Consider the following 12,012-nt stretch of genomic DNA (forward strand, 5'->3'; position numbering starts at 1 on the left):
ACTTGACTGTAGACCAATAGCAACCGTATCTCCTGTTCTTCAGCACGGGTAACATCAACAATGTCCTTGGTCCCAAAGGCCATGTCTGAAGGTTGCCAGTAAGGAGACAGTGTCTGTAGGAGCCAGCCACGGCTCTTCAATGAAAGCTCTCATGTCTGAGCAACTACTCCCGAGACAGCTGGAAGGTGTGGCTGTTGTTCACACACACGCTCAGCCAGTAGTCAATCTGGAACACTCCAAATGTCATTCATGTTTTTTTTTTTTTTTTAAATGGCAGGCAGGACACAGTTTATCTTGTCTTGTTGAACCTGAGAAATTGCTCAATGATCTGACATGCTGCAAGGACCAATAACTGGCTCTCTGGCTCCAAAAGGGGAAGTTTAAGATATGTATTTTAAAAAGAGGACAGAAAAACCAATAGCCCCAAGTCAGGAGATCTGAATTTTTCCTCAAAATTTGTATGAGAAACCCTTAGAAGTGATTTCTTATCATAAAAGGTAGAAATTGCAAAATAAGGTAAGAATGTAATCACTTGTTTATAGAGATTTGGTGTCACATTCACAAAAATTTTGTGTTAATGGTCACTATTACAATTGCTCTCTCTTGCTCTCCTGTATAACTTTACCATACAGAGTACAGATTTAGAACTTAGTATTGATCAAATTTGCTATTGTCCTTTTATGTAATACCCGTTTAAACACTGGGTAGTTGATCTTTGGCAAATATCTAATCCCAAATCCAACACTCTTTCTATTTGAAATCAGACTCAAATGGTATCATTTCACTTGCTGCAAACCTTAAGATCTCTCTCTCTCTCTCTCCCCCTACCTCTCTCCCTCCCTCTTTCTCTCTCTCTCTCTCACAAAGGTCACAGTCATGTCCTTGGTTGATGCTTAAGTACTTCAAATATAATTACTTTTTTGTATATGAAACACTTTCAAACTAGGTTTTATAGAGATTCTCAGGAAATGAGACAGGCCACTCCAGGGAACACAAGTTGCACTTGCGGGGGAGGCCTATCCTCTTCCTGTTCCTAACACAGACTGGGCTCTCTGGGCCTCGGTGCTATTGACATTTGGGGCTGCGTCATTCTTTGTTGTCTGTGGGGGCTATCCTACACACTGGAGGATGGTTAGCAGCATCCTTGGCCTCTACCCACTAGATGCCAGCAGCATCTCCACCCCCACCCCTATGATGTGACAGTCAAAAATGTCTCCAGACATTGCCAAATGTCCCCTTGGGGAGAGCAGTTGAGAAATGCTGATGTGGATCTAGAAAGTTTGGGCTCATGGGTCAGGGAGACCTGGCTTCAACTCCAATTTTTTTTTTTTTTTTTGAGACGAAGTCTCGCTCTTGTCCCCCAGGCTAGAGTGCAATGGCGCGATCTCAGCTCACTGCAACCTCCGCCTCCCGGGTTCAAGAGATTCTCCTGCCTCAGCCTCCCGAGTAGCTGGGATTACAGGCACACACCACCATACCCAGCTAATTTTTGTATTTTTAGTAGAGATGGGGTTTCACCATGTTGGCCTGGCTGGTCTCGAACTCCTGACCTCAGGTGATCCACCTGCCTCGGCCTCCCAAAGTGCTGGAATTACAGGTATAAGCCACCGTGCCCGGACTTCAACTCCAATTTCTTACTAGCCAGATAATCTTGCTCAGTTTCCCCAGCTTGCTTTCTTCCCTGTTCCTTCACTGCAAAACCATGAGTCATTACACATCCCTCATAGGGCTATGGACTGTGAGAAAAAAATAGACAAAGCATTTAGTGGGCACCCAGTGAATATTAGTTCTTTCTTTCCTTACTCTTGCTTGCTCTCACTGCTCTTATTTCAACACTAGAACCTCAGAATGATGGAAGAGGGGAGATGAAGGGGGAGGGTTTGTTCTCCACTATATTAGTGGAATTATTCTAACACGAGGATATTCCACACACAGCTCCAGTACTCACACTGTACCTCAAAGAGGATTAAAAGTTATAAAGACATGTTCTACCCAAAACATGCTTACGAAACGCTCCTAAGCCTTTCAAACACTTTGGGATTATTGTTTCACCAGGGTTGTAATCAGCTACAGATCAATGTCCAGGTGGACCTTGATTTTTAAAAATGGTGTAAAACAATACACACATTTAACACCCTAAGGGGACAGTTTACATTACAAAATGATTACTAGGTTTTGGAGACCCTTTTTTTTTTTTTTTTTTTTTAGATGGAGTTTTGCTCTTGCTCCCCAGGCTAGAGTACAGTGGCATGATCTTGGCTCATTGCAACATTTGTCTCCCGGGTTCAAGCGATTCTCCTGCCTCATCCTCCTGAGTAGCTGGGATTACAGGCACCTGCCACCATGCCAGGCTAATTTATTTATTTATTTATTTTGTATTTTTAGTAGAGATGGGGTTTCACCATGTTGGCCAGGCTGGTCTCGAACTCCTGACCTCAGGTGATCCACCCCCTTCGGCCTCCCAAAGTGCTGGGATTATAGGCATGAACCACTGCGCCCAGCCTGGAGAGCTTTCTTAACACATCTAAAATGTAATTATATATATAAAGAATTAGTTTACAGATGATGCAGAAACATCAGTGTAGTAGTTGTTACTCTAAATAACCACGACTATTTTATAAAGTGGGGCAAAGGAGGCCCGGTGCGGTGGCTCATGACTGTAATTCCAGCACTTTGGGAGGCTGAGGCGGGTGGATCACTTGAGCTCAGGAGTTTGAGACCAGCCTGGCCAACATAGTGAAACCCCGTCTCTACCAAAAATACAAAAATTAGCCGGGCGTGGTGGCACGCACCTGTAGTCCCAGCTACTCAGGAAGCTGAGGTGGGAGAATCGCTTGAATGCAGGAGACGGAAGTTGCAGTGAGCCGAGATCACACCACTGCATTCCAGCCTGGGCGACAGAGTGAGACCTGGTCTCAAACAACAACAACAACAACGACAACAAAAAGTGGGACAAAGGGGCACTTTGAATCCCATACTTGATCAGTGGTGTGCATATCTATTTTAACATTGGGCCTCAATGTGAGTGTTAGGAAAATTTCAATTAGCTCTTATTTTTTTCTTTTTAACAGCTTTACTGAGGTACAATCTATATATACTATAAAATTCACCCACGTTATCTGTACGACTCAATAATTTTAGTAAATTTACAGAGTTGTGCAACCATCACTATAATCCCCTTTGAGAACCTTTCCGGAACCTCAAATTGATTGGCTCTTACTTAGTACTCTTCCTAGGGCACAGGGAAGTACTTTCACGTTTCCCGGTTCAAAGGAACCATAGGCCCCAGGCATCTGTGAGAGATCTGAGCATGAGATGAAGTTAGCCTTGATACCTTCCAAATCACTTCTATGTCCCAAGTCTGTTGACTTTAAAGCAAGCAACACTTGGCCCCCAAAACTGACTACAGTGCAAAGTGTGTTTTGTGGGTCAAGTTGAAAAGACAGAGAGGAAATCTTCACAGTCCTCAAGTGAAGACGGGGAGGGGTCTACATAAAGAGACGGAAGTGTGAATAGTTTGAGATTTGGATCAGATGGAAAAAACCAACAGTTCCAACAAAGATGCTAGGCAACTGAGGAGGAGGAATGACAAGGGCATTCTCTAAGTCAATTAGTTGAAAACAGGTGGCTTACTTCACAGTAGGCTTCCTATCTGAAGGCCTGTTGCTATGTGCTTTAGTGGGAAAGGAACTGAAAATCCCGAGAGCATTGAAGTGTAACAATAAATCCTGCCATGCAGTGGGAACTACAATATACGGCATAACAAAAGGAAACATTATAGCACTTGACTTCAGGGCCTGTAATCTCCCATTCAGTCGGAACAGAGATTCTTCCATCGGCAAGAGAAAACTGGACAATTTTCATTTCTATTCATGCACAGGCCTGTGTTGGAGTTTGTCCATGTCTTCTATTATGTTACTTGAAATATGGCTGCATAGTTTGATATAAACAATATCTCAAACTGACATCAACAAGTTAGTTTTGGACCAACTGATTTCATTCTAATTGATCGCTGGCTGACAGACGCTGGGAGCTGCCCACACAAGATTTGAAAAAGCCATGTTCTCTAATTTAATATTATAATAATTTTAAATTATAGCTTTATTAAGCGGAAACCCAGATTTATTTATAGCTAACACTGATGGTTTCCAATAGTTTTCAGGGTTGTATTATGTTGTTCACTGTGGCCCACATTTAGACAGCTTCAATTGTCTGAATCACTAACAAAACATTCTGGTACAAATAATTTCCTCCTTGATCCAATGCAATGAACAAATGCTACAGAAGCAGCCCCGAGGAGAGCCACCCGCTTCTGCAATGTCTTTTTCTCCTTGACCCATCCAACTACAAAGAACATTCCTGCCTCTGGGCCTAAAGACATTCTGTTTACAATTCTCTCCTCCCTTGGCCTCTGTGATGTTGCAAGATCCTGATTTTCCCTTAAATGTGGACTTGGTGGGGGTTTGGTCTTCAGCCCTAGGTTCTTTGCCTTTTCTCATAGCGAGGACTTTATCTTCCTGACCCAACCATCACTTCCAAGCAAATAACATTAATCATAAGCATTTCTATCTTTTTTTACAGGCCACCAAGTGATTTGACATAATTCTGGAAGACAAGGTGAGGAAGTTGATAGACATGTATTTTTTTTTTTTTTTTTTTTTTGAGACGGAGTCTCGCTCTGTTGCCCAGGCTGGAGTGCAGTGGCCAGATCTCAGCTCACTGCAAGTTCTGCCTCCCAGGTTTACGCCATTCTCCTGCCTCAGCCTCCCGAGTAGCTGGGACTACAGGCGCCTGCCACCACGCCCAGCTAGTTTTTTGTATTTTTTCACCGTGTTTTTGTATTTTTTCACCTGGCTAACACCGTTTCACCGTGTTAGCCAGGATGGTCTCAATCTCCCGACCTTGTGATCCACCTGTCTCGGCCTCCCCAAGTGCTGGGATTACAGGCTTGGGTCACCGCGCCCGGCCTTTTTTTTTTTTTGAGACAGGGTCTGACTGTCACCCAGGTTGGAGTGCAGTGGCATGATCATTGCTCACTGCAGCACTGACCTCCTGGGCTCAGGTGATCCTCCCACCTCAGCCTCCTGAGTAGCTGGGACCACAGGTATGTGCCATCACATCTGGCCAATTTTTTTTTTTTTTTTTGTAGAGATGGAGTCTTATTATATTGCCCAGGTTGGTCTCAAACTCCTAAACTCAAACAATCCTCCTGCCTCAGCCTCCCAAAGTGCTGGGATTACAGGTGTGAGTCACTGCTGCACGTTATTATTTATTATTTATTTATTTTGAAATGGGATCTCACTCTGTCACCCAGGTTGGACTGCAGTGGCATGATCTCAGGTCACTGCAACCTCCACTTCCTGGGCTCAAGTGATTCTCGCACCTCAGCCTCCCAAGTAGCTAGGAACACAGGCATATGCCACCACATCTGGTTATTTAAAAAAAAAATTTCGTTGAGATAGGGTCTCACTATATTGCCTAGACTGGTCTCACATTCCTCAGCTCAAACAATCCTCCTGCCTCAGCCTCCCAAAGTGCTGAGATTACAGGTATGAGCCACCTGACCAGTAGAGATGTTAGCATTCTTTATAGATACGGAAGCTGAAGCTCAGAGAGTCTGTGGAAATTGGAGAAGGCCACTCAGCTAGGAAGCAGCTGATTCAGCACTCAAACCCAGGTCTGCAGAGGCCACTCCTGCCCTCTTCTCTCCGGCCACTGGGAAGCTCCTAACCCCTACCTGCAATTCCTGCCAACCTCTCGAGCCTCAGCCCTTTACCCCCTGGCTCCACTTGGCACTGACACGGGCATGTCTGGCCCACTCTCAGAGCCAACATGCTTAACTAAACTAATCACGTTTTCTTCCAAACCAGCTCCACCTCCTGACATGCTCATTTCTACCCATGTTGCTGGATTCTCCAGTCACCCGACCCTAAAACGTCAAGACTAACAAATCATTCTCTCCTCCTCCCCATTCCCAAACCCAACCTACTGTCTGACAATATTGCCTGGCAGTAATTCTCCTGTATTGCTGTTTCCACATCTATCTCTTCTTTCCTGATCCTTTCATAAGCAGCTTCATTCTGGCGCTCTCTGCCTCTCACCCCAAGTATCAAATAACCCGACTCCTTGACACCCATCTTTCCTTCACCTGATTCGTCTCACAAAGCTCCAGCAGTTACTATCTGAATTTTTAGACCTGATCCTGTCACTTTGGTGTACCATCAATGATCACCACTGCTTACAGAATAAATTACGAATCCATCTCCTTCAAACTCAATACAGTCCGTACTTACAATTCCAGGGTGATATAGTTTGGATCTGTGTCACTACCCAAATCTCATGTTCAGTTGTAATCTCCAATGGAGGCGGGGCCTGGTGGGAGGTGACTGGATCATGGGGGTGGATTTCTCATGAACGGTTTCGTACCATCCCCTTAGTACTGTACTCATGATGGTGAGTGAGTTCTTGAGATCTGGGTGTAAGTGTCTGCTCCTCCTTTGCCTTCTGCCATGACTGGAAGCATTCTGAGGCCTCAGAAGCAGATGCTGCCACGCTTCCTGAACAGCCTGCAGAATCCTCTTTTCTTATAAATTACCCAGTCTCAGATATGTCTTTATAGCAATACAAGAATGGACTAATACACAGGATAGCCCTCCCTCCTTCCCAGCACAAACCCTCAAACACAGCCAGGCTGGTCAACACTCCCCACATGGTTTTCCTGACCACCTCCAGTACCCCCACATAAGCAAATCCAACTTCAAGATACAGACAAATCTGTCCCCCTTTATAAAGCCTGTTCCAACAACCTGGGCCCCAGGGAACACTCTCTCCTCCGACCAGCATTACTTTCTACCACTCAGTCATTATACAGACCTACAGTGCTATTTAACTTTTCATTTGCCATCTTAGGGACCCAAAAGGATCCAAAGCCCCTGGAAGGCAGAGCCCATGTGTGAAGGCCTCAGTCTCCAGCCAGCCTTGCATTTGAGTAGTAGGTACTCAAGTATTTATTGATCATGTGACTGTCAATCATTATTTCTTACAATGCAAATAAAATATACATTAAATTGTTAACTTGAGGCTGGGCATGGTGGCTCACACCTGTAATCCCAGCACTTTGGGAGGCCGAGGTGGGAGGATCACTTGAAACCAGGAGTTCAAGGCCAACCTGGGTAACATAGGAATACATTGTCTCTACAAAAATAATTTTTTTAATTAGCCAGGTGTGGTAGTGCGCACCTGTAATCCCAGCTACTTGGGAGGCTGAGGTGGGAGGACTGCATGAGCCCAGGAGTTGGAGGCTGCAGTGAGCAATGATCGCACCGTTGCACTCCAGCCTGGGTGACAGAGCAAGACTATCTCAAGACAAAAGAAAAATCATTAACTTGAGAAGTTATAGTCTTCTAGGATTAATGTCTTTGCGGCAAAGAGAGAGAGAGAACCAAACCTCAGTGCTCTATTTCTGGGCTCCCAAATATATGCAACTGTGCTTAGTTCCACAGCAAGAAAAGCTTCTATAGACGAACCTCCCCCATCAATACCCCCAATATTTTCACACTAGCTCGTCAGACTGAAAAACATGTGATGCATATTTTCATGATAGTGATCATAGACATCTCCAGACCCAAAGAATGTAAGGGTCAAAGGTGAATGCTCTTAACAAGCAAGACAGATTATCCTGTATATTCTGGAGGAGGGAGAATACCTCCCTTCCTATTGACATGAGGGAGGTGACAAGACAGCCTCCTGAGTTCGCACATGACCTTCACCAACCAGCCACCCTGGCTTAAAACAGGGCCCAAATATGAAACTGTAGTGGTAGAACCGGAACTTAGTCAGGCTCATTCTGACAATCCCCTTTCATTCACAGCCGATTACTGCTCTGCTGTACTCCACCTGCACTTTAAGCAGATCAAAAGCTACAGCAGGCCAGAGTTTCTGTTATTGCGTCAGCCCAAGCTATCAGGTTATGCTTCCTGACTGGGCTTCTCAAGGGCTGAGGATGTAAACGAGCTTGTGGAAACAGGGGAAGTACTTTTGGCATTTACAGTCACAGTCACACATCCTACCTGCAAGCCTCCATGAGACCAGACCAGAGACTGCAGGTCAGCAGTTGCAAAGATGCAACTCTATCAGCAGGTTCAGAGAAAAACAGCACCCAAACAGAGGGACAGCAGCAGGAGAGCAGAATGCTCATGCTGGGAGCTCTAGTGCTCTTATAAGGGCTGCCAACCATTGCACATCTGTTTCTAAAGTGAGTGGCCTAAGCAGATGATGCTGGAAAGCTGTCTTCCATGTTAAATCAATCCCTGATAGTGCTTGCCAGAGGTTAGGGAAGTGGGTGGGTGGGAGAAAGGTGGGTGTGGCTTAAAAAGAGCAACACAAGGGATCTAGTGGTGATGGAAACATTCTATGTCTTGACTGTGGTGGTAGATACACAAACCTACATGTATGATAAAATTGCAGGCTGGGTGTGGTGGCTCACACCTGTAATCCCGGAACTTTGGGAGGCTAAGGTGGGAGGATTGCTTGAGCCTAGGAGTTCGAGACTAGCCTGGGCAACATAGTACAACCCCATCTCTACAAAAAAATACAAAAATTAGTCAGGCATGGTGGCATGCACCTGTGGTCCCAGCTACTCGGGGCACTGGGGTGGGAGGATCGCTTGAACCTGGGAGGCAGAGGTTGCAGTGAGCCGAGATCGCACCACTGCACTCTAGCCTGGGCCACTGAGAGAGACTCTGTCTCAAAAAAAAAAAACAAAAAAAACAAAAAAGTACATAGAGCGAAATACACACACAAGTACTAGTAAAACTGGGAAAATCTGAGTAAGATTGGTAGGTCATATCAATGTCAATATCCTGGTTGTGACAGTGTACTATAGTTCTGTAAGATGTTACCATTGGGGAAAAACTGAGTAAAGGGTACATAGATTTCTATTACTTCTTACAACTGCATGTGAACCTACAATGACCTCAAAATAAAAAGTTCACTTAAAACAAAGTAAATTCTAAAATGTAGCCTTCTATATTATGTAGAATATGAGAGAATGTTAACTTATGACCTTGATAGGTACAAATAGAAGATGTAAAGTTAAAAAAAAATTATACTATTTAGTCATAAAAAAGAATGAGATCCTATCATTTGCAACAACATGGATGGAACTGAAGATCATTATGTTAAGTGAAATAAACCAAATGCAGAAAGAGAAACATTGCATGTTCTCACTTATTTGTGGGATCTAAAAATCAAAACAATTGAACTCGTGGAGGTAGAGAGCAGAAGGATGATTACCAGAGGCTGGGAAGGGTAGTACGGGGCTGGGGTGGGGAGGCGGTGGGGATGGTTAATGGGTAGAAAAAATATAGTTAGAAAGAATGAATAAGACCTACTATTTGATAGCACAATAGCATGCCTATAGTCAATAATTTAATTGTACATTTTAAAATAAAGTGTGTAATTGGATTGTTTGTAACTCAAAGGATAAATGCTTAAGCAGATGGGGAAAATGTGTTGAAATGAAATATTGCACATGGTTGCAAGTTTTTCTTAAAGCAGGTCATTTTCCTCTTCCCAAGAAATGTGATAGCCTGTTGCTAAACACTATGATTATTTTTATACATTTCTATCATTAAATGGCCTTTATGTCAAAAAATAAAATAAAATAATAAGAAAAAATTAGTCCCTGAATCTGGACTTCTTAAAAGGGTTGTCACCCAGGTCAGACCACCAGTGGCCTTAACAGCACAACCGGTGGCCTCACACCCACCCATGTACACCTCCAAAAGGACCTCTGACTTTTATTTACCCAGACATACTGCAGCTCCCTCCCATTTATCACATGGTGGTATCCTGACCTTGGTAAAACTCACTCATGTTCTGAACTAAGTGTCAATTACCACACCAAAGCTCATTTGAAACTCAGTCAAAAGTGCGGTATCAACAACGAATCCTGCCATCTCACATTTGCATCCATTCACCTTTTTACACAAAATACACAAATCACTGGAAACTGTGAACTTAAGGGCTAATGCTCACTTTCACAGAAAGGCTTATTCATCATTTCTTTTCATGAGATTTTGCAAGGAATTTCTCCTAGGGAAGGGAAAGGTCCCAGACATCGTGTTTTAATGTGGAAAGCACCATCATTTCCTTTCTTTACAAAACTGTAACACCTAAAGCCAAGCGAGGGTGCCAGCCTGGCATTTCAATGGCTTTATTACTTCTCATCATGGTGGCTGAAGGCAAGCCAGGCCCTGAAGTTCTTTACTAACTCTGCAAACAGAAGCAAGAACACTGTCCTTACTCACCAATGTCATTGCTGCGGTCCGAGAGATCTTTGTCCAGGATGCCAGATAGCGAACTGCCCGCCAAGTCAATCTTTGGACCGTCACCCCTACATTAAAAACACAAGCCCAGACATTTAATCATTGGTGTGTGTCCTTGTCATTCTGTCAGTTTTCTTGCTGCACACATGTTAATGAGTGTGCTGTGTGTGGAGTGGGTGGCACTGTTGCCTGTGAGGGAGCCAGAGAACCAATGAGCTGTCTAGCCACATGGGATGGGGTGCGGACCAGCTGACAGGCTGGATGCGCCCCTCTCCAGCACGCGTTTTCAAAGATGGCTATTTTAATAATGACTGTTCGCCAATGTACCTCCAGTCACAAATCCTCCTGCTGGGTACACAGGGTGCAGTGTAGGGCCTGCTCCTGCCCAGTGGCCAAATAAACACTGGCTAATGATAACTGGGAGCTTTCCTTTTAAGGAACAAGGAATTTAGCCAATGCTGCTTGTCAAAGGTCAGCTACTTTTAACCTTGAGAAAAAGGTTTTCTGGCCTGGGGCTGTGGTATCAGCCAGGCTGTTGACAGGCACAAGGTGTCGAGTTGAGATCTGGCGGCCTGAATGCTGGCGCTGGGGCTCAGGCCTGTAACATTAGACGGCTCCTGGATGGGTGCCCCATGCTCATCAGGACACGAGTGACTTCCCTCTGTATCTGGGCTAGCAGCAGCTCTATGGGATGGGAACAGGCCTCCAAGATGATGAAAGAAACCCAGCCTTCTCATGCACAAACAGAAGGTTCCTCCAAATTACTCCACAAGACAGCTTTTTGTGCCCTTTTGGGGGGATGAGTCACAAACGAGTTTATCCAAGGGCTCTGAGAGCAGTAGGGAGAAGATCCTTGCCCATAAAATGAGAGAAGCTGAGCAGTTGTTCCCAGCAAAGTAACAGAAATAGTCCATCTCACAGCCCCGAAGGCCACCATGGCCTGAAGTTACACCTCACAATGAGTAGTACCAGATTTAGTCAACAAGCACTTGTCATGTGCCACTTGTGCTGGGGGTATTCAGAGGTAGTGCCTACTCGGGAAGAGCTCATGGTCTAAATGGGAGAGACAACCAGCCAGCCACAGGTCCACATGGCCTACGCTATAAGACGCAGGTGTCACACTCCTATGAGAAGAAAGGAGTGGGTCATTGCAGAATATCTGTGAGGCAGAGGGTAGGGGTCACACAGAGGAGGTGTCGTTACACTTGAGCCTTGGAGGAAAAGGGAGAGGGGACATAATCCTAAGAGGTGTGATTGAGCGATGACCCCAGTGTGGGTGAGTGTGCCAGTGTGGCCAAGGTCCCCGGAACCAAAGCCTGAAGTCCTCAGAGAGAAGTGACAGGACAAAGGCTGGCAAGGTGGGTGACTGCTGGGCCCGATATTATGGGGCTTGTTTTGTCTGGGAGGCAATGAGGGGCCGAGGGACGGTTGTAGTAGGAGACCTGTATACCTGGAGGTCAGGGCAGGGCAGGGCAGGTGCTGTGGGTGAACTCCAAACCAGGGAGCTGACCAGACAGACTGCTGTGTTTTTCACTCAAAGAATGCGTGGTGAGCAGGGCACAGTGGCTCACATCTATAATCCCGACACTTTGGGAGGCAGAGATGGGAGCATCACTTGGGCCCAGGAGTTTGGGATCAGCCTGGGCAACATGGTGAAACCCCATCTCTACAAAAAACACAAAAA

At 45.1% G+C, this 12,012-nt stretch overlaps 1 protein-coding gene across 28 annotated transcripts in view; it reads right to left on the minus strand.

Moving 5' to 3' along the window:
- Positions 1-12,012, minus strand: part of SH3KBP1 (SH3 domain containing kinase binding protein 1) — a 361,548-nt gene that overhangs the window by 28,441 nt on the left and 321,095 nt on the right. For all 28 annotated transcript variants that reach the window (XM_074028997.1, XM_074028992.1, XM_074028995.1 and 25 more), the window contains one exon: positions 10,311-10,396. In XM_074028997.1, coding sequence (XP_073885098.1) covers positions 10,311-10,396 — 86 coding nt within the window. The remainder of the gene's footprint in view (positions 1-10,310; positions 10,397-12,012) is intronic.

Source organism: Macaca fascicularis, chromosome X (genome assembly GCF_037993035.2).
Source record: "Macaca fascicularis isolate 582-1 chromosome X, T2T-MFA8v1.1".
Taxonomy (NCBI): domain Eukaryota; kingdom Metazoa; phylum Chordata; class Mammalia; order Primates; family Cercopithecidae; genus Macaca; species Macaca fascicularis.